This window comes from Dromiciops gliroides, chromosome 2, assembly GCF_019393635.1.
Source record: "Dromiciops gliroides isolate mDroGli1 chromosome 2, mDroGli1.pri, whole genome shotgun sequence".
Classification (NCBI taxonomy): Eukaryota; Metazoa; Chordata; class Mammalia; order Microbiotheria; family Microbiotheriidae; genus Dromiciops; species Dromiciops gliroides.
The window spans coordinates 665,715,969-665,743,918 of record NC_057862.1 but is presented as its reverse complement, the minus strand read 5'-3'; the positions used below and the strand labels follow the sequence as shown (position 1 = coordinate 665,743,918).

The window sequence follows — 27,950 nt, the reverse complement described above, 5'->3', positions numbered from 1 at the left end:
GTTCCAAAGTTGTCGTCACCCCCATTTTACAGATGAAGAAGCTGGGGCTCTAAGAGGTTTACCAAATTGCTAGGGACAAGGAGCTAGCAGGTGTCCAAGGCAGGATGTGATCCTAGACAGTCTTTCCCTCTCAGTCCTGCATTCTTTCCATTACACCATTCTGACTCTCCAATGATGACAGTTTGCTAAAAATAGGAAGCAATGTGATATCAAGAAAATTCATGCACAGTGAGCGTTGCCACGGTAAAACCCACTCCAGGTTGGTTATTCAATCCCTCCCTTCTGTTGCCTCTTCCCCACAGGAAAGGGGCCCATTATAGGTAGTGCTGGAAAATGGACTCAGGATCTAATACAGTCTTCCCTTATCCTAGGACAGTAATTTATTCTTTAAAAAACAATAACAAAAATATTCCTTAAAAAATAAAATCAGGGCAGCTAGGTGGCGCAGTGGATAGAGCACCGGCCCTGGAGTCAGGAGTACCTGAGTTCAAATCCGGCCTCAGACACTTGACACTTAACTAGCTGTGTGACCCTGGGCAAGTCACTTAACCCCCATTGCCTGCAAAAAAATAAAATAAAATAAAATAAAACGAAACCCCCAAAATTATTATTTAAAATACAAAAACAATGACCAAAAAAAACAATAAAAATTTTTCTTTTTCTTTTTTCTTTTTTTTCCAACAAAGTATTCTTTTTTTTTTTTTTTGCAGGGCAATGGGGGTTAAGTGACTTGCCCAGGGTCACACAGCTAGTTAAGTGTCAAGTGTCTGAGGCCGGATTTGAACTCAGGTACTCCTGAATCCAGGGCCAGTGCTTTATCCACTGCGCCACCTAGCTGCCCCCCAACAAAGTATTCTTAAAGACAACAACAGCCCCCAAAAAACCTTCTGGGATGAATTTCTATGTTGAAAAAACTAAAATTACCATTCATTTCAATCAGATAAATTTCATGTATTCCTGAGCTACATTAGCAACCATTTACACCTACTGATATTTGATGTTTATTTAACTGAAACTTTAGTGCAAATAAAAAAAGAAAAGACCAAATAAATGAACAATGGTCATGATAGTATACTCAACAGCAGGATAGTGGATGAATCACTGGAATTAGAATCAGGAAAATCTGGACTTGGATCCTACCTCAGAAATTTACTATGTAAGGGGCAGCTAGGTGGCTCAGTGGATAGAGCATCCTGCCTTGGAGTCAGGAGGACCTGAGTTCAAATCCAGCTCCAGACACTTACTAACTGTGTGACCTGAGCAAATCACTTAACTTCTATGTGCCTCAAAAAAAAAAGAAAGAAAATTGCCTTGTGGGTGATGTCAGGAAAGACCTTTAACTTTTCTTGGCCTTGGTTTCTTTATCTATAAAATGAGAGTGTTGGTCTTGACGACCTTAAGTTCTCTTCCATTTCTAAATCTATGATCTTATAACACCCTTTGGAAAGCTGAGAAGAGGAAGTAGGGAAGACTATAAACCAGAAGACCACAAGTAATCTAAGAGGAGAGCTTAACACAAGCTGTACCAACCATTAAACTGCAAAGATGGTCACTGGTATGGTTGGCCCTCCTTTGGAAGTGCTCAGCAATGAGTGAAGTGCAAATCAGTCATAAGTAAAGAAAGGTTTGTCTCCTGTAGACCATATTCTGAGGAGGCTATCCCAACACACTCACACTAAAAATTTGGGTTTGCAGAGATGGCTACTATATTTCTTGAGGGCTCTAGGCTTAGCACTGAGGAGTTGGGAGTTGTCCATCTAAGCTCATAAGCCCCCACTAATATTTACTTCCATTCCCTCCATGATATCAGTTGATAGCAATTAGTCAGGTAGACTTCATTCTAGAAAAGGGTCTGTTTTTTTTTAAAGGAATCTAGTAAGAACAGTTGATATAAAATATCCCTCAAAGGTGTGACAGTAGCCTCCAGGGGAATGTGGGCTCAACTTTAGATAGAGAACATGTGACAAAGGGATAACTCAGAGCTCATGGAAGTTCAAGTTCTATTTCCGGAGTCCTCAAGATGTTCCCCTTAGCAATGTTGTAATATTTCTGCTGGGCTCTTTGTAGAGCCTTGAGTCTGTCCTTGGCTCCCAGTGCAGACTCTGCTAATGCTGGCCTGGGGGCCCTGCTAAGACTCCAGTGAAAACCTGTTTGTGAGATCCTCCTCTGACCTAGGTGGGAAGGAGACAAAAAAAGGATGGAGGAAGCCAAAATGGAAACAGAAATGTTCTCTTCTCCCTTTCCCTCTCCCAAGTGATTGCTTCCAAGGGGTTGGCTGAAATGTTCTCTACTGGCTTGTTCTTCATTCTTATACTTTGAAGATAAGGACCAGGAAGGATCTAGCACCTAAAGGTAGATTGGACCTACATAATAACCTAGGGAGACAAATAAGCCATCTCTGAGAAGAGAGAGGTTTGCCCTGCTTGAGGATAGACTAGGAGAATGCACCTGCCTCTCCCAAGGAACTAACAGCCCTTGAGGCTAAAATTCAGCCACTGGGCAATATCTCTCTTTGGAGAAATGGAAAGCAAATCATCCAGTTACAGAACTTGTCATCCAGCAAATACAATGACAAAGCAAGCTCCAATATTGGCCAAGGGAGAGGTTTCTCCCATATACCTTGCCTTAAGACAGTGGAAAAAATTGACCAAAGAGGGATTATAATACCTGGCAGTGCTAGAAGACTACCCCTTGCTACAGAATCAAATGCAATAAATAAAATGACTAGAGTTCAAACTGAGAGAGCTGACCCTGTTCCAGTGGAGAGAAGGGTCAGTATGACTCTAGTGGAGAAACAATCCCAGATCAGTGGACTGATTCTTTCCCTCATGGAGGCTACCTTCCTGAGCCAAAGGTTTGGGAAGATCCAGTTGAACTCCAGTAGAATCCTGCAAGTAGTAGTAGGTGCCATAAATTCTCCCAGGGAATAAGTAATACAGCTACTTCACTTGGGAAAGAAAGAACCTAGATAGGCAAAAGAGGAAAGACTAGTCCAGCTCCTTGTTCTTCAAAAAGAAAGAGGCTGGGAGATCACTGGGAAGGAATTTGGGTAAAATACTCTCAGGGTACTGAGCCCTGGGAGCCAGCTCTTGAACCCAGGGGACATTGAGTGAGTGGCATTAGGGGGGCATCACAGGACTGACCCATTCCTTGCTGTAGCTGAAGACAAAGGGCATTTCTTTTTGGGGGGGGGGGGCAATGAGGGTTAAGTGACTTGCCCAGGGTCACACAGCTAGTAAGTGTCAAGTGTCTGAGGCCTGATTTGAACTCAGGTCCTACTGAATCCAGGGCCAGTGCTTTATCCACTGAGACACCTACCTATCCCCAAAGGGCATTCTTTACATACAACTTTGGTGGCTGATACTCCCAGCAGTCATTTACCTTCTTCTGACAAGGTCAATGTAGTTCAGGGGTTCTCTTCCCCCTTAGATTGTAAGCTCCTCTAGGGCAAAGCCGCTTTTTTTTTTTCCATTTTGCTTGTTTTTGTACTTCACAGCACTTAACACAGTACCTAGAATACCATAGGTGCCTAATAAATACTCCTTGACTGGGAGGACTGCTTTCTCCTTACACCATCCCATGCTGAGCAAAAGAGGCTTCTGACACGTGCTGAGAAGATCCACTAAAAAGTGGCTGCTCCAGATCAGACAGGATGACTGTGTGGGCCTTGAAAGGCTAAAGGGAGCTAAGACCGAGCATCATCTCTTGTGACCCTGAGAGCCACCACAGCCCTCCTTGAGCTCCAGGTTCATATTACCAGCTGCCAGCAGGCCATCTCCAGCTGGATGTATTCTCAAACTTTCCCCTTTTTGTTGAAACAACCACTATTTTCCAGCTAACCTAGATTCTTAGCCTTGGAGTCACACTGGACTCTTGTGCAGTCATTTTGCAGTTGCTTCCGACTCTTCGTGACCCCATTTGAGGTTTTCTTGGCAGAGGTACTTCAGAGGTTTGCCATTTCTCCCTCCAGTTCATTTTACAGATGAGGAACTGAGGCAAACAATGTTAAGTGACTTGCCCAGGGTCACACAGCCAGTAAGTGTCTGAGGCCTGATTTGAACTCAGGAAGAGTCTTCTTGACTCCAGGTCCAGGGCTCTATCCCCTGTGCCACCTAATTGCCCTTAATTGGGCTCTTCCCTCTCTCAAACTCCTGAGCCCAATCAACTCTCAAGTCTTGTTAATTTTATCTACACATCTCCTGCATGTGTCCCCTTCTCTCTATTCACACAACTTCTGGTTTAGCTCAGGCCCTCGTTCCATCTCACCTAGGCTAATTTGATAGCCTCTCAGGCTCTCCTCTCTCCAATTCATATTTCACTGAGCTGTCAAATTGATTTCCCTAAACCACAAATCTCATCATGCCATTCATGTATTCAAAAATCTTCAATAATAATAACATTTTAATAATAATAATAATAATGTTTCCTGTTGCTTCTAGGATAAAATGTCAGGTCTTCACGTGACATTTCAGGCCCTCCACAATCTGGCTCCCACATACCCTCTCTCTGTACATTGGGTTACAAAGCAGGCCCTGTAAGGACAGCTAGGTAACACAGTGGTTAGAGCACTGGCCCTGGAGTCAGGAGGACCTGAGTTCAAATCCAGCCTCAGACACTTGACACTTATTAGCTGTGTAACCTTGGGCAAATCACTTAACCCCAATTGCCTCACAAAAAACCCCCAAAACAAACACAAACAAACAAACAAAACAAACAGGCCCTGTACCTGACACCGTCTACAGTCTTTCTACTCCCATAGGGACTCATTTCTTAGTCCTTTTGGTTGTAGGTGCTCATTCTCCCCTCTGATAATTGAGGAAATGGAAGTCTGTGATATGAAAATGACTTGTGGAAGGTCACACAGGCAGATGATTTCAGTACTTAAGCTTCTGACTCTCTAGACTGTGCTCTTTCTACTATAACACATGGCTGCTTATATAATCCACCCATCCCAATGTGATGGTCCTCCAGTAGAATTCAGTAGAATTTCATCATCTCCAAGGCAAGGAGTGTTTTTCATTTTTTGCTTTTTAACTTCCATCTCCATGCCTGTTGTTGCTGAATTGTTTCAGTTTTATCCAACTCTCTGTGACCCCATTTGGGTTTGGGTTTTTTGCCTGTTTGGGGCTTTTTTGGAAAAGATACCGGAGTGGTTTGTCATTTCCTTCTCCAGTTCATTTTACAGATGAGGAAACTGAGGCAGACAGGGTGAAGTGACTTGCCCAGGGTCACACAGTAGTAAATGTCTGAGGTTGAATTTGAACTCAGGTCCTCCTGACTCTGGGACCAGTGCTCTATCCACGGCACCACCTAGCTATCCCTGCATATAGTAGGCATTTAATAAACAAAGATTGGATTGGCTCCCATTCTGGATCTCTTTTATGATTAGGAAAATTTTCCTGACCTCAAGTCTAAATCTGCTTCTCTGTGTCCTGCTCTATTGCTCTAGCCTGCCTTTCCAGGCTTATTGGATGATTCATGAAAAGGAATCAGCCAACTACTCACTGCGTGCTAAGAAGTGCACTGGGCTAAGAGCTGGAGGTGCCAATAGGAGACTAAGGTAGCCATTGCTCTTAAGAAACTCATATTCAAGGGGGCAGCTAGGTGGTGCAGTGGATAGAGCACTGGCCCTGGATTCAGGAGGACCTCAGTTCAAATCCGGCCTCAGACACTTGACACTTACCAGCTGTGTGACCCTGGGCAAGTCACTTAACCCTCATTGCCCTGCAAAAAACAAAAACAAAAACAAAAACAAAAACAAAAAACCAAACAAACAAGAAACTCATATTCTAATGGGGGAAGACAACAAATACAGGTTTCAGCTGGAAGTCAGATGTGGTCCTCAGATGCATGAGGTCCTTGGGGTAAAGCAGCAAGGCAGGTGGTGATGCATCTTTCTGGAGTGTCATTGCCATGCATAAGATTCCACGCATTGAGCCATTGGATGATGCCAAGAATTTGGGTGATGAGAACTGTGTTTTGTTTCTTCATTAGCTGTGGCTGCTGGGGAGGCAGGGGCTATAGCATCTACAGGGGAAGTTGCCAGGTTTCCCCTAGATAACGGTTACTACTTTGAATGATGGCTGTAGGGGGTAGGCCAGATGCAGGACATGTGGGGAGAGCGGGGGTATGCGTGCTATATTCTTCCCTTTGGTCTTGGGCTTAACTGCTTGTAGGTGACAGTTGGGGTGGGGGCAGCTAGGATGGCAGTCCCCCTTCTCCACTGAGATTGTCCTTCCAGGTGGTCTGGGGATTTGGGGCACCAAAGGCCTTGGCTGTCTCCCCTGGAGTCTCTGGAGAAGTAGTGGTTGAGGCAGTGGTTTGACCACTATGCTACATTCAACTTCCTGTCTTCCCTTAGAACACCTTGCTACCTCAGCTAATCTGGTTTGCTGATTCCCCTGGTGACAGCTGGTGTTGATGGTAGTGAGATAATGAACCCCTCTTAAGTCATTGTGCCCTTTCCCTGGATCTAGATCCTAGCCAAATTGTATGGACTATCTCATTTCCTGATTCTTTTTTTTTTGCGGGGCAATGGGGGTTAAGTGACTTGCCCAGGGTCACACAGCTAGTAAGTGTCAAGTGTCTGAGGCTGGATTTGAACTCAGGTACTCCTGAATCTAGGGCCAGTGCTTTATCCACTGCACCACCTAGCTGTCCCCCATTTCCTGATTCTATACCTCAGACTGTCCACCTCTACTTCTTTGAATCCTATCCTCTTTTTTTCAAGTTTCAGTAGGGCCCCTCTCTCAGGATTCCCCTTCATGATCCCCATCCCCACTCCCAGCACAGTCCTTTGGATATGTTCCATACCAACTTATCTACGTGTCAGTGCATGCAGTGGAAGGGACACTGGAATTAGAATCCAAGGACGTGAGCTAAAATCCTCCTGACGTTGGGAGTCACTTTGCTTCTTTGAAAGTCAGTGTTCGACTCTGTGAAATGAGGTCAGGTTACAAAGCCTCCCAGGTCCCCTCCCCTCTAAATCTCTGCTCCTAGTGTTTCCTCCTAGTAAGCACAGACTGTTTCATTTTGGCCTTTGTGTTCCCAGCCCCTAGCACACAGTAGGTGTTTAATGGCTTGGTGAATTGTTCCCTGTGCCTGGAATATTCTCCTTCCTCATCCCTGCCTCTCAGATTCCATGGCTTCCTTTAAGTCTCAGCTAAAATCCCATCTGTTATGAGGAGCATTTCTGCCCCCCTCTTGATGTTCACACCTTCCCTCTATTGATCATCCCCGATTTATCTTGTTCCTACATGGTTCTTTTAATTCTGTCTCCCTTATTAGACTTTTAGTTCCTTGAAATTAAGTTCTGCTTTTTCTTGCAGGGCTTTGTCTTTGCAGGGTTTAGGGAATATATATATCTCCCTGGTAGGGAATAAGCATTTATATGTTGCCTACTTTGTGCCAGGCACTAAGCTTATGGTAGGTGGGATATTATCCCCATTTAACAGTTGAGGAAACTGACTTGCCCAGAATACCATAACTAGTAAGCATCTGATTCTGGATTTGAACTCAGGTCTTCTTGACTGCAGCCCACTGTGTCACCAGATGCCTCTCCAGCTGTTTAACACAGTGCCTGATATATAGTAGTCACTCAATAAATGTTTATGATCTGACTGACTTCTCGTTCTGCCCTTTGGGCTAAGAAGAACAAATCTAGGTGACAGCCCTTAAAAACTCGAAGGCAGATGTCATGTATGTCCCCTGGAGGCAACCACCCTCAACTCTTTCCTCATATGACACGGACTCAGGACCGCTCACCATCCTAACATACGGGGTGCAGAGTGAACAGCGCGCGGTGCCCAGTCCCCAGGAAGCTCTTAACAAGTGCTTTCCATTCGTTCATTCATTCAAATTGTTCATGCATTCGTGCGCTGCTTCCTTCGCTGAATCATACATGCTCGCGTACACGCCTGTATGCATTCAGAGGGGGGCTGCGCTGGGGTGCGGGTGGCCGAGGCCTGCGAAGAGATGGCCAGCCGGGCTGGAGCCTCACGGGCGGGGCGGCCCGCACCGCGCGGTGTTGCGCTGCGGGGGGCTCGCAGCTGTGCCTTCCATCCCCAGCTGTCAAACCCCGGAGCCCCACCTCCCGCCAGAGGCCGGCTCATCTCGCCTTTCCATTGGCCAGAAGTCCCGCCCCAGAGATTTTGGCCCTATGAGAAGCCAAGGCGCGGCCGCTCCCTTTAAAAAACAGTTTAGGTCACCTGGCCCCCAAAAGCCAATGGGAACGCACGTCTGGGGATTCCTTTTCTATCCGCAGCCTGGACGGATCGCTGTGCCCGCCCTTCCCCGGCACTGATTGGGCCATCCGCGTGATCTCGCCCTCCCATTGGCCGGCTCTGACTGGGAGGGGAGGCGGTGGGTAGGCTCATAGCGGGAGCGCTGAGTCAGCTGCTGCAGAGTGGGCTGGGTGGGGTTGTGGGTTGCACCTGGGTTGTCGGGGCCAGACGGGGCCGGTCGCTGCTGGTCTCCGCCGCCCGCCGCCGCCATGGAGAACTTCCCAGAGGAGATGGATGAAGAGCAGTATTGGCAGAATGAGCTGCTGCATCTGGCGCGGTGGGCGGGGCTGGCCATCCCTGGGGATTATCCGGGGCGGGGATTATCCGGGCCCGCCTTGGCCAGGGCGGGGATTATCCGGGGCTGTCAATCTAGTTCAGGACTAGGGGTTATCCGGGGCTGGAGATTAAGAAGGCCGGGGAAGAGTACGGGGGCTGCCCGGGCCAGGGATGGGGGATTATCTGGGGCTACCTTTTCCCGGCTAGGAATCAGCTAGGGGTTATCCGGGGACTGCCTAGTCCAGGGAGGGGAATTATCCAGGGTTTCCTTGCCCCAAAATGAGGGATTACCGGGGTTTGGGGGAGGGTGTCACTTTTTCCAGGCTAGGAATTATCCGGCGTCTGCCTAGTCGAGAGATGAGAATTATCTGGGGTTTCCTTGTCCAGAAATGAGGGATTATCCGGGGGGGGGGGAGCGGGTCATCGTTTCCAGGCTGGGGATCATCTAGGGATTATCCGGGAGCTGCCTCATCCGGGGATAGGAATTATCCGGGGTTTCCTTGTCCAAAGACGAGGGGTTACCTAGGGAGACCCCTTTTCCAGTCTGGGGATTATCCGGGGGCTGCCTAGTCCGGGGGTGAGAATCACCCAATGTTTCCTTGTTCAGGGATGAGGAATTGCCTGGTGGTCTCCTTTTCTAGGCTAGAGATTATCGCGGGGCGGGCTTTCTAGTCTGGGGCTGGGGGTTAATTGAGAACCAAATTTGTTCAGGCTAGGGATTGTGCAGAAAGGGGAGAGGGGAGGTGTGTGCATTGGGGGCGTGTCTAAGGAGCATGTGTGTGTGTGTGTGTGTGTGTGTGTGTGTGAGAGAGAGAGAGAGAGAGAGAGAGAGAGAGAGAGAGAGAGAGAGAGAGAGAGAAAGGAGTGGTTTATTGGAAGCTCGGGATTGAGGATTATTTGGGGGCTGAGTTTACAGAATGGGCAAACGACCTGATATTGGGGAGGGGGGAATCATTGGAGAAGTAGTGACCCCAGGTTGAAGATTTTCCTGGGCCACTTGTTTGTCCTACGTTTTGGAATAGGACCAATGACATCAGGGGCCCAAAGAGAGGGTTTCTGGTGTAGGGTGGGTAAGGGAAAGGGGGATTAAACCAGGGACAAGGGATTAGGGGAGGGGAGGGGTTGTTTGGTGTATGTGTGGGAAGTGTCCTGAGAAGGTCACTGTTAGAGGGTAGGGGGTGGGGCATCTGGAGGAGTGGGTGGATTGGGGAAAAGGATCTAGTGTGGTAGAAGACCCAGGGCTGAGATTTATCTGGGAAAAGGGGTGCTGGAGGTAGGGATTGTTGGGGTTTGGGCTTTCACTGCCCTGGTATGACTCAACCATCTCTGCAGTGAACATTTTTTTTGGTCATTGCTTTTATATCATGGTCATTTTCCAACTCACATTTCCACCCACTCCATTAAACTCACTCTGCAACAAAAAAGCACACTTGGGCAAAGCCAAGGAAACAGTATCAGACAGTGTATAAGACTCAATTCCATACCCAGGGACACCTCCCCCTCCCAGACTGAGAGGAGGGAGGTGTGTCTTCAGCAATCTTCTGGAAGTGAGATTGTCATGAAAACCCATCTGAGTTCACTGACTGCAAGCGTCATTTCCCCAATTGTCTTCCTTCTGCATCTCTGCGCCAGTCCTGCATGATTCTCTGTACCCTCATGCCAGTCATTTCTTCCTGAGCAGTATTTTAAGTTTCACCCATGAGCCTTGCCTTAGTCATTTCCCACCCAACGAGCTTTGTTTCCAGTCATCAGCTGTCACAAACACACAAAACGATGTATGACTATATTGGCATATTTGGGGACTTTCTTTCTGCCCAGGACACTTTTCAATGGAATGGGCATTGAGCTGCCAACAGGGGAGCTCTTTAGCTGGGAGAACCGACTTCCTCCCCCTGCTTCCAAGAGAGCTGTGGAGAACCTGCCAAAATCCACCATCACAGGGGCCCAGGCTGGTGAGGGGCCTCCTTCCCCAAGGCCCTCCCTTATGTCTGCTATTTCCCAGTTACCTGTTTAACCTTTATGGAGCCAACGTTACCCCCTCCCCTTCTTCCTCTACCCAGCATGCAACCAACTCCCCATTCAATCTTCCAGACCAGGCCAGGTGAAAAAATAAATTGTAGATGAGGGGGTCAAAGACTCCTAGATACTGGCCTGCCTTTGAGGAGGCAGCGCTGGGAGGGATTGGGGTGGGAAGGTGGAGGAAGCTGGGCCTGATCAGATGGGCTTTCCCTCACAGATGCAGGTGTCAAGTGCCCTGTATGCCTTCTGGAGTTCGAGGAGGAGCAGACTGCCCTGGAGATGCCCTGTGAGCATCTCTTTCATTCAGACTGCATCGTGCCCTGGCTAGGCAAGGTATCCACAGCTTCCTATCCATGAGTTTATGTTGGCCCTGCCCATCCATAGATCTGAAGTATCAGAAAGATGCTTTCTTCTAAACATGAGCTTGAGGCACAGGCCTCAGAGGTGACCCCATGGGAAAGGAGGAGAGGGAGAAATGGACCCTGGACCATCTTCATTCTCACTCTGTCTTCCCAGACCAACAGTTGCCCTCTGTGCAGATATGAGCTACCTACAGACAATGAGGACTATGAAGATTACAGGAGAGAAAAGGTAGGGCTAGGCTTGAGGGAGTGAGTATCCCCTGCTCCCAGACCCCAGATGCCCCCTAGAGGGGTTCCCTGCCCTAAACAGCAAGCAAGGCCTCACTCTAGAGTAGACTAGAGCTAACTTAAGTGGGGTTAGAAGACCAGGATCTGAGTGCTAATGAGAGACAGGATAATTATCCGAGGTTCTTGGCAACTCTGTGACCATCTTTAATGATTTATGACTCCATGGAAGTGGGAGGGGACTGGTCACGTCCTTCTCTGCAAGAAGTCCAATCTGGGTGTTTGGGGGGGGGGATGTGAGCTAACATGGGCCTTATTGCGCAGTCAGGGAAAGATCCGGAGATGTGCCTGGATCCAGCTGAAAGGAGGGAACGTCTCCTCTCAGACCAGGTCTGTACTATGGGGGGGTGGGGGAGGAAAAGGGAAGTGGGGGAGGGGAGAAAGGAAGAGGGAATTGCTGGGCTTGAGTAAGGGGTCCAGCTATTCATGGGAGGGTTCCTAGAATGTGAATATGGTGGGCAGAAACCTCAGTGTCTTGCCTCTTTGTTTTGCCTGTGCTCTAGCAATTGAGGTCCAGAGGGCTGCTGAAGACCTGTGAAGTTAGGCTTTCTTAAGGATGTAGGGGGTGCAGGATCAATAAGGGTCACTGCTCAGTAGGTGATGAGGCTTGCTGACTGTAGTCAGAATTCAGGATGAGGGAGATTTGGTCTTAGTTGCTCAGTGCTGGGAGATGAGCAGGAAGTGATCCCAGGGCAGCAGAGACAGCCCTTACAACCAGATGCGTCAGGAAGGGTGACCACTGGGCTTCCCATCACGAGTTAGGAAGTGAGCTGGGGAGGGGTGGGCAGTGGAAATGAAAAGGAAAGGTCGTGCACCATCATGGAAGGTGGAAATTTGAAGTATCTGGGTTGTAGAAGAGGATTCTTTTCGGGTCGGGTCCAGGTTGGCCTAGTTTCCTTCTGAAGTCCCTTCTACCTCAAGAGTTCTAAGAGGAAGGTGGAGTCTGGGAGCTGAGGGAGAACAAACAGACTGCCTTTGAGGCTACAGAGGGAAAGGGCTTGGGTTACGTGGGCACCTCTCCAATCCACACTGATAAACCCTTGTTGGCACCTACCCTTCCAGAATGCTTTTGCCAGGGCAAATAAGGCCCTGGCTCTTAAGCAGCCGTGGGCAGACTTGGATGGGAACATTCGGTGCCGCCTCTTCTTGGGTCTGATCATCACAGCCTTAATGCTGCCCCTTCTGAAGTGGATCATTGTGGCCACCACAGAGCGTCCTGTGAATCTTCATAACCCAGCAGTGTGGCATCAGGGGGCCACAGCCAAAGGCTGGGGGTTTGATCCAAGGCCCGGAGACTAAACTGGATCGTGGGGGAAGAGAAGCCAACCCCACCCAAACCGTTGGGCCCCACTGAGGATCATTGGTTGGTGCTGGAGTTGAAGAAACCCTGGGGAGCTCTCTTTGGTGGACTCAACTCCACCAGCTGTACCCTTGCACGCTAACCCCCCCCAGGGGTACAAGCTAAATCACCCCTTGCTCCATACTGCTGAATAAAAGCCCTTCTTGGGTAAAAGACAGGAGTCTAGATTCTGTGTGAAGAGCTCTGGGGAGGTTCTCTACTTAGACTTGTTAGGAAACCTGTTTCCCATTCTCAAATGACCTCATCTCCAAGGCAGATGGACTTTCCCAATAATCTCCATCGTTGACTTGCTAGGTCCAGTCTTCTTCCCTTGCTCCTCATGCCAGAGATAGCCTGCCCAGGAATCAGAGGAGGGACATGGATTCAGAGCTCACCTCCGTGGCTTACTCCCCTCGTGACCTTGGCCCAGTCACTTGTCTAAAATGAGAGGGTTGAACTAAGTGGCCTCTGAGGCCTGCCACTGTTCTAAAGCGATAATGCTCCAGGACACCTTGGAGGTGACCCCCCAAGTACATTTTAATCTGGTTTGATCCCTGTAGTATAGGGCATAAAAAGGTCGGGTCTTCGGCCCCAGAGCATTCTAATGCCAACTTCTTAAAACCTCATCTCCCCCCCTTTTTCTGGACCTCTTACTACTGACAATGTGAGGTATAACTTGGCTACTCCTTTCCATCTTACAGAAAATATGAGCAGGAGGGAAGGGACCCTAAAATTTGTCTCCAAACAGAAAGTTTAACCCACCGGAAATAATTACCTTTGTCCTAATCGTCAACCTTTCTCTTTCTGGAGGCAGGTTCTAGTGAGGACATCCTTCCCTGATGACCCCTGGGCAGAAAGTGGGGGAGGGAATGAATGGGGCTGGTGCCTCAGCTGATGATATTTGGGAGATGAGCAGAGAACAGACGCAGAGCTGCCAGGGTCAGTCAGCTATCAGGTAAATGTCAGATGCCGGGACAGGCTGGGACTTCAGCCAGGTGGGACAGGAAATTTGATTTTATGCAAGGACATAAGGTACCTTCTGAGGCCACTCTTGGTTCTCTGGGAGCCCTGGAGCACCCAAGCCATAAAGGGTGTGGGGTGGGAAGTTGTTTATTAGGGAGCCTCCAACAACTGCCTCAGCGAGGGCCTAGTTGGATCCTTTAAGCAAAGTTTGGTTGTCGTGGGGTATGATGAACCAATTAAGGGGCATTTCCTAAGTGCCTACGATGTGCCAGGCACCATGCTGGGACTGCTAGGGCTTCAAAAGAAGGGACCACCCCAGTCCTCAGGGGTCCTACAGCTGAGTGCATACTGGGGTCATTTGCCCTGAGTTCAAAGTCCAGAGATGCCATTTGTGACCTTGGATCCTGTTTCTTCATCCATCAATTGGAGAGGGAGGACTGGAAGCTCTCTGGGATTCTTTTACGATCCAAGAGCAATGAAGTGAAAGAGAGAAAGTGCGGCCAAGGACAGGGCGGAAAGGAATGGCCCTGCCCACAAAGGTTGCCTTCCTGGAGGAGGTGAGACCCTCCCGAGCCCAGTCCCCCAAGGCCAAGGATGGGCACTAGGATGAGCAATTGAAGATCTCGGACGGGTGGGGGCAGCATTGAGACCGCAGGGGCGGGTCCAGTTTGGATCTGGAAACCTGCCCTGGCTCCGCCTCCTGCGGGTAGCACCCAATGAAAGCCTGGGGTCGCGGGCTTCCTCCATTGGCTCGAGCCTCAGACCACCTGATTCACAAGGACCAATGGAAAAGTAACCTTGGGGTTTCCGGGGTCTCAGTCTCGGCAGGGCGTGGAGCCCGCCTTCTCGAAGCGCTGATTGGACGCTCGGTCAGAGGTAGGCCTTCCATTGGTCTGCGTGGCGGGAGAAGGGCGGGATCAGTTTGTGCCGCATCACTGTATCAGGGTCCCCTCGCCGGCTAGGATTCACGGTTGCCATGGCGTCCTACTTTGAAGAGCACGACTGCGAGCCGGGAGTGCCGGAGGAACAGTACCGGCAGAATGCGCTCCTGGAGCTGGCGCGGTGCGCGGGGCCGTCATCGCCCGGGGCTGGACCGGGGACGTGATCCGGGGCTCCGAGGGATGGGAGGGGGCGTTATCCGAGGCTGCGAGGGAAGGGGGGGGCGTCATCCGAGGCTCAGAGGGATGGGAGAGTGGTCGTTATCCGAGGCGCCGAGAGATTGGGGGGGGGCGTTATCCGAGGTTCCGAGGAAGAGATGATCCCTGTTTTTCTGGGGCCCTAAAAGGGTCTGGAGACCAGAGGGGGGCATTATCTATACACCGGCGAGAGGCTTCTAGGGGTGTCAGGGGAACAGGGAAGTGGTTATTGAAGTGGAAAGTCCCGGGCAGGGGAAAGGGCTTTGGGAGAATTCTCTGGGTAAAAGGGGCCCCGGAAAGGGGCCCAGATCTAACATCTCCCCCCTCCCCCCAAATCCCCTTTCCAGGACGCTTTTCAATGGGATGGACATAGAGCTAGCATCTGCCGACTTTACGGACTGGGACCACCGACTGCCTCCCCCTGCCGCCAAGAGAGCCGTCCAGAGCCTGCCAAAAGCCATCATCACCGCGGCTCAGGCTGGTGAGGGGCCTCGTCACCCCATCCCTTTCCATTTCCAGTCTCCTTCCATTACCCCTTTAGCCAATTCAGACCCTACCTCTCTTTCTCCACCCTGGAGCTCCCTTAGTCTTGGTCCAGAAGGGAATCTGAATGAGGGAGGCTGCAGAGCTGCGACGGAAAAGGGTGGGCATACCCAGAAGGGAAGGGTGTTCCCGGACTAACAAGACTTTTCCTCCCAGACAAAGGTCTGAAGTGCCCTGTGTGCCTTGTGGAGTTTGAGGAGGAACAGACCGCCCTGGAGATGCCCTGCCAACACCTCTTCCATTCCGACTGCATCCTACCCTGGCTGGGCAAGGTACCCGAGATTTCTGCACAGTCTGCCCCCTTCTCCAACCCATTTCCCCCACCATTTGTTTACTTAGTCCTAGTCTTCTTGGAACATCCTGGAAGAAAGTCAGTGACATGAGGAATTGAAATTGGTGGGGAGAACTGGAAAAGGAACCCAGCTGTCCCCACGTGCCTAGGGGGCCCTCCTATGCCTCCTAGAACCCTGAGCTTGCTCCCATGCTGTCTTTTCCCACTCCTGCCAAGTTGCTAATCACTTGGTATTTATTTCTCTGTGTACAAGTTGTTCCCATCCAAGAGAATGTAAACACCTTGAGGACAGGAACTGTTTTTGTAGCCCAGATACCTGGAGCCCAGTGCCTGACATTGAATATGTGCTCACATAATTGAGTAATCACTCCCACTATTTATGCAGACCAACTCCTGCCCACTGTGCAGATGTGAGCTGCCCACAGACAATGAAGAATATGAAGAGTATAAGAAAGACAAGGTGAGAACAGAGAGGGCGTTAGGGGGCCCTGGCAGAATTGACCTGGCCCTCTCCTATGGCGGGGATGAACAGAGCCAACCCTTGGGGTATTTCACCCACTGAGGGGCTACAGAAAGCCCTAGCCTAGAAGTCAAAAAGACCATGAGTTTGAAATCTGACTTTGCCACTCTGAGACTGTGTAACCCTGGCTAAGTCAATGTCTGTCAGCTGTTTCCTTTTCAGGAATATAGATATAAAAGTCTGCACCCTTGGTCCTTCTTCAGGCTTTTGGGAGGATCTGTAGGGATCAAAGAGGCTCTGTCTTATTGACTTCTGGGGATCTATCCCTGTATCTAGCTAGACCCCGTGGGAAGGCTGGGGGTCTTATATCGCTCCCAACTTAGGCCAACTCTTCCCACTTCTTTCCTGTAGGCTCGGCGGCAGCAGCAACAACACCGCCTTGAATACCTTCACGGAGCCATGTACACATGATGGGCTCACTCTTTCCCTCCCAACACTTTTCCTTGTGTCAATTAAACCATTTCCTCACCCTGAGCAGCAGCAGCACCTTTGCCTGGGAGAAGGGGAGCAGGGCTTTCATTCCATTTCTGCTAGTGCAGGGCGAGCTTGTGGGAGGGAGCCTCGGGCTCCTTTTCTCCTCCCCTCCTAGAGAGCTGGCTCTAACCAGGAAGACTCCATGGAGAGGGGAAAAAAACATAACTTAAGGCCCCCATTCAAAGGGCAGGCACAGGGGAACCCAGCACAGGTCATGAATCCCTGGAGAAGTGAAGGTAAATAACCTGATTACCTACGGCTCTAAGCTCAAAGTAGGAAAAAGTATCCTTAAGGCAAGAATGGTAGGTAGTCCACTTAAGGGGTGCGGTCCAGCTCAGCCCTCCCGAGGTGGATAGGACCTCTGTCTGGGTACCCCTACCTGAACAAGATCCCGATAATTAGTAATGGAGACATTAAAGTGTATGGAGGGCAAGAAATGGCAACAAAGCTTCAATCTTCCTCTGTCCCTCTTCTTTCCGTTGGGCCCAGCTCTGCCGCCCGCCCCCCCCCCCCACAGATCCAATCCTCTCTCCATTGGAGTCAGCCCTTCAGATGCTTGAACACAAGTCTGGGGTCCCCTTGGCCTCAGCCAGGCTTTTCCTCTCTAAACAGCTCCCATCCCTTTAGATCTACCCTCATCTTAAAGGTCATGACTGTCCCATTGTTCCCAATTCTCCTTCAGCTCATCAATGTCTTTCCTAAAATGAAAACATTCTAGTTTCTTTATTCCCATTCTTGGCTCCAAGAAAAGCCCTTCACGTAGCTGACACTCAGTGCTTCCAGACAGATGGCCAAATACTCAAGAGTTAGATTTTTAATAGATATAAAAAAGTACTAAAATATCCATGTGGTTCTGCTGGGTTATTTGCCCTAAAGGAAGCAGGGAGGAGAAAGGGATGGAAGTCTGGACAGTCCGAGAGAGGCTGAGCCCATGGTCGAAAGCTGGGGGGCTCCACCAGCTGCCTCCTTCCTGTTCCCTTTGCCTTGCCCCAGCCCCCAAAATTCCTGCAGAAAGACTCCAGTGGCCTGGTCTCAGAACCAGTGGGGAGCAGAAGGCACCTGAAGGGCTGGCTTGGTGAATAAATGAGGATAGGGAGTGCTTTAAAAAAAAAAAAAGTCACAAACAGACTGAAAACAATATGCTGGGATTGAGCAGGCTTGGTGTTGGCCCCCAGGCAACCAGCAGGGGTCACTGCTCTTTCATGGCACAGGTGTCAAGTTGAGGACCCGATGGGCCCCCCCCAAAGGGAGGATGCACCCCATCAGTAATACTTTCTCTTTTAAAAAAAATCTTTTTGGTACAAAAGAAACCCAAGGAAGCCGAGGATTGGGGTGGTGGGGGGCCACAGCCATCCCCCACTGCCCTCCTTCCTGCTTTATATCATCGCGATACTCTCTGGTGTGCAGTTGAGGTGAGTGGAGGTGCTACTGCTCCCTGAAGACTTGCAGGCCCGGCTGGGGGCCGGCTGGAAGGCAGCCACCAGCGTGTCCGTGGACACTGCCCCAAACTCGTAGCTGAAGGTGCCGTAGAAAATGAGGATGTCGATAACGAAAACCCACTCGGACAGGGCGGCCACGTGTTGGAGCTGGGAGCTTTCGTGGATGAAGAAGATGCCACCTGTGGTGAGGCTAAGGAATCCAACTGGGCACTAGATGGGTACAGTCTGCCTGTACCCTACAAGCTAGAGTCACCCTATGTGTGACTCCCAGCCTTCTTCCCTAGCCCCCCCCCCCACCTTACTTGGGCTGGAGAAGGGGCAGATGAGAGAAGCCTATGGCTAGAAGCCACTGGGGGCACAGCAAGGCAGGAAGACCCAAGTCTGAGCCAAACCACCTGAGGTCAGTTACTTCTTCAGCCTCAGTTTTCCTCATCTGTACTAAGTGGTGACAAAAATAAGCTCTGCCTCCCGTTTGCTCTAAGGATCAAATGAGATGATAGGCTCTAGCTATCCTGACTCTCGACCTGCCCCATGGAGGATACTGAGGACCAGGGCGACAAAGGCAATGACGGCGAGCACGGCGCGGAAGTGAGCCATGGCGAAATCCAGAGGAGCAGCAGCACCGTGATAGGAAAGGGCACAGTGGAGACAGACGAAGAGGAGCCCAGCCGGGAAGGCGACTCCTGCCCCGATATAGTGCAAAGACTTGGCATGATCCACCTGGGGCAGTGTGGGAGAGAAGGCCTTAGCCAAAGCTGCCCCTGGCTCCCCAGTGGAGTCTGAGCCAGGGACGGAATGCTGGGCACCCGTGGACATCCACCCACCCACAGATGGTTGGGGCCGGCCAGGGAGGGGAGAGGGGCAAGCAGCTGGGGCCAATACTCAAAGAAGAGGCTCACCTGGAAGTTGCCAACCACAACCAGGCCAGCAGCATTGAAGCAGCCAGTGATGAGAGCCATAGTGTTAACCCAGGACCGGTGACTCTGCTCCAGCAGCTGCCCATAACGAAGAAGGCAGATGAGCGCCACTGTGGAAGAGGATACAACAAAATGGGACTGATCTGATGGGCCGGGCCTGTGGTCAGGCAGCCAGCCTTTATTAAGCACCAACTACATGCTAGGCACCGTACTAAGTTCTGGATATACAGAGAGAGGCAGGACAGTCTGCTCTGAAGGAGCTCAGAATCTAAGGGCTGCAGGACAACTGACAGACCCCTAACTCCCTTCCTCCCTGCACCAAACACAAGTGGGCAGCATAGCCACTTAGAAAGTGGAAATGCTCTCTGCAGAAGAGCCCAGGCCTGACCCTGTGGAAGGCCCCACAGCCCCTACTCTGCCAGGCCTGAGCAGAAGGCCCATGATGCACCCAGGGCTTCCCACTCGAAGGCTTTTTAGACAGCTCTGGAGTGGGGTGGGTAGTTGATCATAAACCCTTTATTGAGTAGTTGATAATAAACCACCCTTTCTTGGACTTAAGTCCCACTGGCTGGAGGGAATCCGGTAAATAAGCAGTGTCAGCCTTTAGCCTTTGTGGAGCAAAAGGAACCACAGCTCCCCCACCTCCCCAAGACTGTATTTCTTCATTGACCCAGGCTGCAGTTCAGTCACCTGATTGTGACAAAAGTAGCAGCAAATGTGGCTTCCCCACAAGAAGTCTGGAGTCAGGGCCCTTCCCAACATGCTTTCCTTTATGGGTAAGGGGATGGAAAAAAACCCAGAGGGGAAAAGAGGGGCCACAGATGGATGGGAAGGAAATGCCAACGGGGCACTTACCCATGAAAGCGCCCAGGTTGCCTATGAGGCTGAAGAGGCAGCTCTCAGGGGGGTAGGTGCCACATTTACTGGAAAAGGGGAGTAAGGCAAGGGGAGAGGAAAAGGCTGTCAGCACTGGTGGGTGCCCTTCCCCACCCCACCCCTTCCCACCCCTCCCTTCTAGAATGCAGGCCTGGAGCTCCCTGATTGCAGGTGACTCCCCTCAAAAGCTGGTGCTTAGTTTATGCCTCTGTGAAGCCTGGGACAAAGGGCAAGGGTTTGTGCTAGAGTCCCAGCAGGCCTGGCTTCCCTTAGCACCTGAAGGAACAGTAGGCAGTACCGGTGCATACAGGCAGGAAGTAAGCGCCTTGGGTTTGGGTGGGCTGCTGCAGAGGTCTGGGGAGGGGTTGGTGGGCGGGCCATGCCCCATCTTCCTGGCCTTCCCCCTGCCCCGATTCAGGGGCCTCACCTGATGAGGGGAATGTCCTCCAGCGTGCAGCAGCTCTTGGGACCACCCTGTATGTCGGGGTCAGTGGAGCAGGACTCATTGTAGGACCTGGTGGGGAGGTGGGACAGGGAGCAGACTGGGGCAAAGGGGGTTCTCCGCAGCCCGCCTCCTTCACCTGGGGCCTGGTCAGGGTATGCCTTCTCCAGGCCCTCCCCCAACGATCCCTCCCTCACCAAAAGCAGAGAAGAGTCCCTTTCTCTCCACTATCCTTGAGAGACAGAAACCAGCGGGGATAAAGGGCCTTGAAAGGAAGAAGTGGGATTTGGTGGGAGGGAGGGTAGGTAGGTAGGCAAGATGCCATGCCTGGGGAAAGGCTAGGTGATGCCAGTATCAGAGGCCAGCAGTGAGGCCCAGGGTCGCCATCTGACTCCTGCCAGCCCCTGAGCCCAAAAAAGGAGCAGAGATGGAGGAAGCCTTTAGAAGGAGGGTGCTGGGACTGTTCTCCATACCAGTTCTCCACAGGACACACATGATGGTTCATCACTGCCATGGCATACCTGCAGGAGCACAGAGGGGCATCACCAGCCCTGATCCCCACCCCCTCTGCCCCAGCCTGACCTTGTTCACCCACCCAGCTGGGCCCTCCCCATTCAGCCAGGCACCGTGGGAGCTAAGGATCGATCCCAAAGCCGGAGGTGCTGGGACGATACCTCTCCAGCCATTCCTTCTGCTGACCAGGCCTAGGGAGAGCAGTGCTGCCCTGCCTAGTGCCAGTGGTGCCAGTTGGTCCCAAGAGTGGTGGGTAGTTGGGAATTTGTGACCAGGCAATAGGCCAGGCCATGGAGACACCCCGAGCAGTTCTGAGCACCAACACCACAGTCTACAGCAGGACAAGGGACCTTGTGTGTGGGAGCCGGCTGTTCTTCCGTCCTGCCTCATTCCTGTTCCTCCTTGGCCCTGGCCCATCTTCCCCTGCCTTTGCCTAGCCTCCTCTCCCCCACTCGGGTCTCTTCTCCACCCTTCCCCCCTTGTTTCTCCCCTTCCCTTACTCACACAATCCATATGCCAATGATGGAGAAAGCTGAGAGGCTGACAGGGAGAATGACCCAGGCGGTCATGAGGGAGGGGAGCCAGGATGGGGAAGGGGTGGGGGGGCAGGATCGGAAGTGGGTGAAGCAGGGGGCCCAGCTACTTCAGGACACTTCAACCACAAGCATCAGCCTGGGGGAGAGAAGGGTGAAGTAGGTCAAGGGACTGTGCTGGAACAGCAGGTGGGGGGGTAGCCCGGCCAATGGAACAGGCTGAGCCCACATACCGTGCACATTCCTCTTCGCATCCAACGGCCTCCCCCCACACCTCCCCCAAATGTCCCCCCACACCTCACGGCCACCCTCCGGCCCTCAACATCTGGAAACAGTCCCCCTTTGTGCTGGGGGGCAAAGCCACCCTGGGGCCAGCCCGGAGACCGAGAGCCTGCCCTGGGGCGAAGTTGGACTTGGCAAAGGACCGTCCCGACCGCGGCGAGGGGGCTCCCGCTAACAAAGGCCTGGAAAGGCCGAGGCTGGGGGCTGAGCAGGGACGCGGGGCAAGACTGGGGACTGGCAGCGGGAGGACGGAGGTCCAAGCGGACCTGGCTGCCGGATGGGGGTGGGGGCTGCGGGGTATAGGGGCGGGCACAGCGAGCAAGCCCGCCCTTCGCACCCCAGCCAGAAGCTCGGCCTGCCTGGGGACAGAGGGACCCCCAGCTCCGGGCGGAGCTCTGACCGCCGAGTCCAGCGCGCAGCCCCCGGGAAAGTTCCTACCCGTCCGGACCTCCCCGGGCTTCAGGGAGCAGAGCCGAGCAGAGCCTCTCGGGGGGAGCCGGGCTGCTCCCCCAAGAGGTAGAACGCATGGGAAGGGAGGACCCGGGGAGGAGGGGAGTGATACGGGTCAGGTGGGATGAGGGCTTGGGACCCACGCTGGGAATCTCCCCCTGGGCGAGCCGGCAGACGGCTCTGGGCTTCCCCCCGCCCTGTCTCCTTACCGACTGCCGGACCCCCCGAGCGCTGCTCTCAGCCACCGTCCCTTTGAACAGCCCTTTAAAGGATTTAAAGAGCCGGGGCCGGTCCCTCCTCTCCCCTCCACGCCCCTCCCCTCCCCGCCCCTCTGACCAGAGCCGTCGCCGCACCGCCCGATGGGACCTGGAGTCTTCCTGCTGGCAAGCGCGGGGAGCGGGGGGCGGACTCGAACTACAAGTCCCGACACCCCCCACGCCGGGGAGGTGCCGCAGGGGGCGGGCTGCCCCGGCCGCCCCCGCACAATGGCCTTGGTGGGCCGCCCCCCGCGGCGTGGGGCTGGACGCCCGGGGGACCCGAATCCGGCTTGGAAATGCCTGAGGAGGTGGGGGTGGGGCAGGACGCGTACTCCAGGCGGCCACTACTTGGACGTGGGTCCCTTTGGGAGGGTCTCCCAGAAGAGCCAAGGTCTAGTCCCAGCCCTTCCCTGACCTGTCCTGGGGCTACTCATTCCACTGGAGGCAGAATCTATAGCTGGAAGGGATCCCAGAAGCCATCTGGTCCAAGATTCTCTTTTAACTGCCGAGGAAACTGAGGTCTAGACGAGATAAATGACTTGCCCAAGGTCACACAAGCAATAAGAGGCAGAGTTGGTATTTGAATCCAGGCCTTGTGATTCTAAGACTGACATCTTCAATTCCCCTTCTGTCAAGTTAAGGCGTTGGATTAGATCCTCTCCCAAGTCATGGGATCTGGAAGTGACCTCACAGATCATGGAATGCTTCTCTCTGGTTTTACAGATGAAGACACTGAGGTACTTACTAAGTGGGAATAAGATTCGCCCCAGCAGTAAGTGTCAAACGAGACGACTCCCTTTTCTCTCTCTCCGAGCTGCTTGGCCTTGGGGAAGACCTGGGTTCTAATCCCACCCGGATACTTGCTAGCTGTGTGACCCTGGGCAGATTGCTTCCCTGTTCTGTGCTTCAGTTACCACCGCTCCAAACGGATGATTCTACAGTACACCTAATTGCACTGTCTCCTTAGTCCTACCAAGTCTCCTGTCGTTTTATGAACCTCTCAACTTGGAACATTTTCAAGTCACTGCACTGCTGCCTGCCTCAGTTTCCCCAAATGTAAAATGGGGCCGCACCTATCTCGAAGGGTTGCTGTGTTGCTCGAATGAGATGATATTTATAAATTGCTTAGCCCAGCTCATAGTAGGCACTTAATAAATGTTTCCCCCTGCCCCCCAGTAAGCTCGATAAATGTCTTGGGCCTTTGGGATTCCTGAAAGGTTGACATGCTCCTATAACTCTCACTCCCCCCCCCAATTAAGGCACCTCTCTCTTCTCCAATGACATCTTCTGAGGTTACAAGTCCACTCCAGGGAGGACCTCTAACAAACAGTTATAGCCACAGCCTTTGTTTAGATTTCTGTCTTTCAGCCCAGCATATACCTGAACCTGCTGGAAGACTTTCCAGCGTGTGGTGGTGATTCAGCATATTGGTGTTTTATTTTTAAACATCTGTGCTTATGTGGTATGTGGCATGGCTGGAAAGTTAATACCACGGACAGGGCCCTGCCTGCCAGGGGCTTGCCCTCCAAACAGACAAAGATTGTCAACAGCCTTGTTCCTTCTGTTAGGATAGTTGTGGTTCAGTCTGTGTCTGATTCCTCTTGACTCCATTTGGGGTTTGTGGATTTGGTTTTTTTGTTTGTTTGTTTTGGCAGAGATACTGGAGTAGTTAGTTTGTCATTTCCTTCTCCAGCTCATTTTACAGATAAGGAACCTGAGGCAAACAGGGTGAAGTGACTTGCCCAGGGTCACACAGCTAGTAACTGTCTGAGGCTGGATTTGAACTTGGGTCTTCTCGATTCCACTTCACCACCTAGCTACCTTAGGACAGCTTTATAGTTCAGTTAATTATTGAATTCAATTATTTTAAGTGAGGGAAATGTTAATAAAGCCTCTGTGCTGGGAAGAAAGAGGAAGAAGAGGGACACAGGGTCTTGAAAAAATCTTGAGAAAAGGAACTAAAAACTCAGGTGTTCCTCGAGGCTCTGTCAGTGATTGGGTGGAGAGGTTTGTCCACAGAGATGTTTTCACTGGAAGGGCTGGAAGAAATGGCTCACAGTCTCATTGATTTACAGCTGGAGGGGTGATAAAGCCCACCCTTTCCACCTTGTTTTACTGAGAGGGAAGGTGGGACTGGCCTGTAGACAAGTGGCAAGGCTAGGATTCAAACTCAGGTCCTCTGACTACAGAGCCCAGGCCCTTTCTACCGCACCACACTGCCTCTCAATTTCTCCTATATGATTCTCAAATTTTAGAACTTTTCCCCTCTGGAGGCAATCACAGGGTTAAGTGACTTGCCCAGGGTCACACAGTTATTAAGTGTCTGAGACTGAATTTGAAGTCAGGTCCTCTTGACTCCAAGGGTCATTGCTCCATCCACTGCACCACCTAGTTGTCCCTAGAACTATTTCTTTCTTTCTTTTTTTTTTTTTGGTGAGGCAATTGGGGTTAAGTGACTTGCCCAGGGTCACACAGCTAGTAAGTGTCAAATGTCTGAGGCAAGATTTGAACTCAGGTCCTCCTGAATCCAGGGCTGGTGCTCTATCCACTGCCCAACCTAGCTGCCCCTAGAACTATTTCTAAAAAGAAACTTGGTAAAGGGTATATGGGGGGGGCAGTTAGGTGGCGCAGTGGATAGAGCACTGGCCCTGAATTCAGGAGGACTTGAATTCAAGTGTGACCCTGGGCAAGTCACTTAACCCTCATTGCCCTGCAAAACAAACAAACAAAAAAAAAAATTCCACTTTTCTTTCTTGTACATAAGTCTGCTCTGGCCCATCAGAAGAGAACTGTGGGTATCAAGGTGCCATGGTGGTTAGGTGTGGAGAGGTCAAGCAGAGACTATATGGAGAAGCCACTAAATTAGATCCCTCCAAGTCCTGAGGACTCATTTTTGTTGAACCAGACCTAAAAGGTTCTGATGAAAAGGGTCAGAAGAAGGCCTGGGGAAGATCAGGAACATGAATTTTATTTGCCCGAGCACCAAGGTTTAGCAAAAGCTTTGGGAAAGAATAGAAAGCAGCTGGGGGGTCAGACAGGGGCTGTCTCTAAACTGAGTCCATTGGAGGGGGTGATTTACATACAAAGGCTGAGAGATTGGGGCTGGATTTAGTGTTTCCAAGGTATATACAGGAAAAGCCTGAAGAAGAAACTCCTTTTAGTGGAGTTCTATTCTCTGCAACATCTAGCCTAGAACAATGAGAGGTTAAAGGACTTGCCCAGGGTCACATGGCCAGCACATCATACAGGCAGAACTCGGCTCCAAGGCCAGCTCCCTACCCAGCACAGCCCCCGAGGTGACAGATAAAACAGTTTAAACTGATATCTGGTCTTTTCTCTTAACGTGGTTAAACAATTGGAGATTGGTGATCAGTATTGAGCGAATGGCTGTGAGAGGTACTTAACACAAAAGAAGTGGCCATCTAAATCTCCACATTGTGTGCATCTGAGGAAGGCTCCCTTCTCTACGAAGGGAGGGAAAGAGCAGCCCAGGGGTCAAAGACCTGGTTTTGAACCAGTTGTCCTAGCAAAATCAAGAAAGATTTTCAAAGGGATTCAGGTAGATTCTAGGAAACCTCTGTGCTGGGTGCTAGAGAAATTGAAAAAAACCAAAACAGAACGGTGCTTACCTTCAGGATGCTTACTGTCTAAAATCCACAGAGGTGGGGTGGGGAGAAGAATCTGATATATGTGGAAATGAGCAAATACCAAGTATACTCTTGAAGCAGGTTCTAGAGAAAGAATGCCAATTACAAGGGGATAGAAATCCCCAAAGGCTGGATAGGAAGCTGTTCTCTAAAGGAAGCTAAGGATTCTCTGAGGGGAAGTGAGTGAATTTCTTTTTATTTATTTATTTATTTATTTATTTTTTGGTGATGCAGTTGGGGTTAAGTGACTTGCCCAGGGTCACACAGCTAGTAAGTGTCAAGGGTCTGAGACTGGATTTGAACTCAGGTACTCCTGAATCCAAGGCCAGTGCTCTATCCACTGCGCCACCTAGGTGCCCCAAGTGAGTGAATTTCAAAGCAGAGCTGGGTCTGAGCAAAAACCTAGAGAGAAGGGATGGAAGAGAACATCTAAGGAGGAGCCTCTATCAGGTCAATTTCAGTAAAATTGAGTGAATGTGTGAGAAAGGGAAGGAATTATGCTTGGAGGAAGAAGGGTGGGAACCCGATTTCGGGAGGCCTTCTCTGCCAGGCTGAAGTTTTCGTATGTTATTGGAGAGGCAAAAGGGAACTGCTGACAATTTTTGAGTACAGATCAGATTTCCGTTTGAGGGAAGTTATATTTGGCAGCTGTGTGGCTGGCATATTGCAGAGGAGATGGGACAAGAAGGCAGGGGATCCATTGGAGTAGTCCAGATGAAGGCTGATGGGGGTTTAAACAAGGGCAGAAAGGAGACAGATGAGAGAGGCTTTGGAAGTAAGAGCCCCAAGACCTGGCTATTGATTGGATATGGCAGTGGAGAGCAAGGGATAAGTCAAGGATGATTCCAAGAATGAAACCAGGTTGGGTGACTGGGAGGGGAAACTGAGTCATATCTGAACCTTGTATCTCACCCAAGGTCTAGCACTCTAGCACGGGACAATGTAAACAATGCTTAAAGTTTCCTTCAATGTTTATTGAATCCTATTTCAACCAAAAAGCACCAAGGCTTCTACAAATGGTTTTTATTCCATTGTACTGAATGCCCTTGGACGAGTCATTTAATCTTTATTTTCCTCATGCAAAGTAACTTCCTTCCAAAGGACAGATTTGTGCTAACCTACCTCCTGGGGGAAGTAGGAACAAGATTAAGTGATTATAAAATGCTTGACAAAAGAAAGTCCTAGGAGGAAAAAAAGAGAGAAAGATTTGTGTTTTATATGTGTGTATACAAAAATGTGTCAGTAATATAAAAAGTATCTTCTGCCCAGCTTCTCAGAGTCTTCATGTGTGGCACTACAGTCATCTTCACAACAATCCTGAAAAGGAAGGGAGGGAGCTATCATCCATATTTGTAAAAAATGGACAACTGGGGAGCACCTGCTTGAATTGATTATTTAAAACAATAAAAAAAAAGTTTACTGTCCTTATCTTTCATTCCCAGGAAGAGATGGAGAATCACATTCATTTCGGGCTCCTCCAAGCCCCTGGGAGGATTTGATGGCTAGTTTGTCATAGAATTCCTGGCACTGATGCAGTGACACATTAGAGGCTTTTAATCATGTGCAAACTGGTCAAGAACAGTTATTGCATTTATTAGGGTGAAAATACCAAAGGAAGGAAATAGATGAGGCAGCAGGGACGGCAGGAGAAGGTTCAGAGGCAGCAGAATAATGGATTCTCTGGCCTTTTAATAACCAAACATGCCCAGGAGATGTATTTAAACCCAAGACCTGGGGAGATGGGTTCTGAGGCATTGGCTGGAGGTTCTGGGAGGCTGTTTCTTGACAGTGCATCCTGCCCATTTCTCTGGGCTTTGGAATCTCAATTCCCCAAAGACGCCGGTCTCAGCTGGCAACAAAATGCCTTTATCGGCCACCACAGCAGACCATGGAGGAATATGCCTTTTCAGTCAAGATGGGGGGCATGTTGTTTCTGACCATTCAGGCCCTGCACTGTGGGTAGGGGATGCTAGATTCCAGAGGAGGAGATGTTCCACTTTGCACTGATTACAAAAGACTGCAGATTCCTTTTTTTTTTTTCTTTAAGTGAGGCAATTGGGGTTAAGTGACTTGCCCAAGCTCACACAGCTAGTAAGTGTGAAG

The 27,950-nt window shown here is 50.7% G+C and overlaps 3 protein-coding genes across 6 annotated transcripts; 2 read left to right on the top strand and 1 right to left on the bottom strand.

Annotated features, from left to right (window-relative positions):
- The first annotated feature begins 8,391 nt into the window (after positions 1–8,391).
- Positions 8,392–12,741, top strand: LOC122744646 (E3 ubiquitin-protein ligase RNF181-like). Its single transcript, XM_043990230.1, has 6 exons — positions 8,392–8,559; positions 10,377–10,510; positions 10,795–10,910; positions 11,094–11,168; positions 11,489–11,554; positions 12,287–12,741. Exons 1-6 carry the CDS (start codon positions 8,492–8,494, stop codon positions 12,521–12,523), a joined length of 696 nt encoding a protein of 231 aa, XP_043846165.1. The 5' UTR covers positions 8,392–8,491; the 3' UTR covers positions 12,524–12,741.
- Positions 12,742–14,242: 1,501 nt separating this feature from the next.
- RNF181 (ring finger protein 181) lies at positions 14,243–16,491 on the top strand. The gene is given in 6 exon segments (XM_043988654.1): positions 14,243–14,342; positions 14,345–14,588; positions 15,010–15,143; positions 15,362–15,477; positions 15,883–15,957; positions 16,369–16,491. Coding segments are annotated over 6 exon segments (729 nt in total). The 3' UTR covers positions 16,429–16,491.
- An 838-nt stretch (positions 16,492–17,329) lies between these two features.
- On the bottom strand, positions 17,330–22,238 carry TMEM150A (transmembrane protein 150A). 4 transcript variants are annotated; one of them, XM_043988650.1, is made up of 8 exons: positions 22,153–22,238; positions 21,183–21,350; positions 20,639–20,686; positions 20,151–20,237; positions 19,703–19,770; positions 18,830–18,957; positions 18,473–18,650; positions 17,330–18,109 (listed from the first exon to the last, which is right to left on the bottom strand). In XM_043988650.1, exons 2-8 carry the CDS (start codon positions 21,245–21,247, stop codon positions 17,868–17,870), a joined length of 816 nt encoding a protein of 271 aa, XP_043844585.1. In that variant the 5' UTR covers positions 21,248–21,350; positions 22,153–22,238; the 3' UTR covers positions 17,330–17,867. The 4 variants fall into 4 exon arrangements, with proteins under 4 accessions (XP_043844585.1, XP_043844586.1, XP_043844584.1 ...); XM_043988651.1 differs by lacking the exon at positions 22,153–22,238 and adding an exon at positions 21,509–21,777; XM_043988649.1 differs by lacking the exon at positions 22,153–22,238 and having other exon boundaries at positions 21,183–21,467.
- Positions 22,239–27,950: the final 5,712 nt, after the last annotated feature.

Excerpts from the sequence above, each read along its gene's own strand:
- LOC122744646 (XM_043990230.1), top strand. The coding sequence starts at position 8,492 with ATGGAGAACTTCCCAGAGGAGATGGATGAAGAGCAGTATTGGCAGAAT. Across the intron at positions 8,560-10,376 it reads GAGCTGCTGCATCTGGCGCG|GACACTTTTCAATGGAATGG; the intron begins GTGGGCGGGGCT and ends CTTTCTGCCCAG. Across the intron at positions 11,169-11,488 it reads AAGATTACAGGAGAGAAAAG|TCAGGGAAAGATCCGGAGAT; the intron begins GTAGGGCTAGGC and ends CTTATTGCGCAG.
- TMEM150A (XM_043988650.1), bottom strand. The coding sequence starts at position 21,247 with ATGACCGCCTGGGTCATTCTCCCTGTCAGCCTCTCAGCTTTCTCCATC. Across the intron at positions 19,771-20,150 it reads GAGGACATTCCCCTCATCAG|TAAATGTGGCACCTACCCCC; the intron begins GTGAGGCCCCTG and ends CCCCTTTTCCAG. Across the intron at positions 18,651-18,829 it reads TTGTGGTTGGCAACTTCCAG|GTGGATCATGCCAAGTCTTT; the intron begins GTGAGCCTCTTC and ends ACACTGCCCCAG.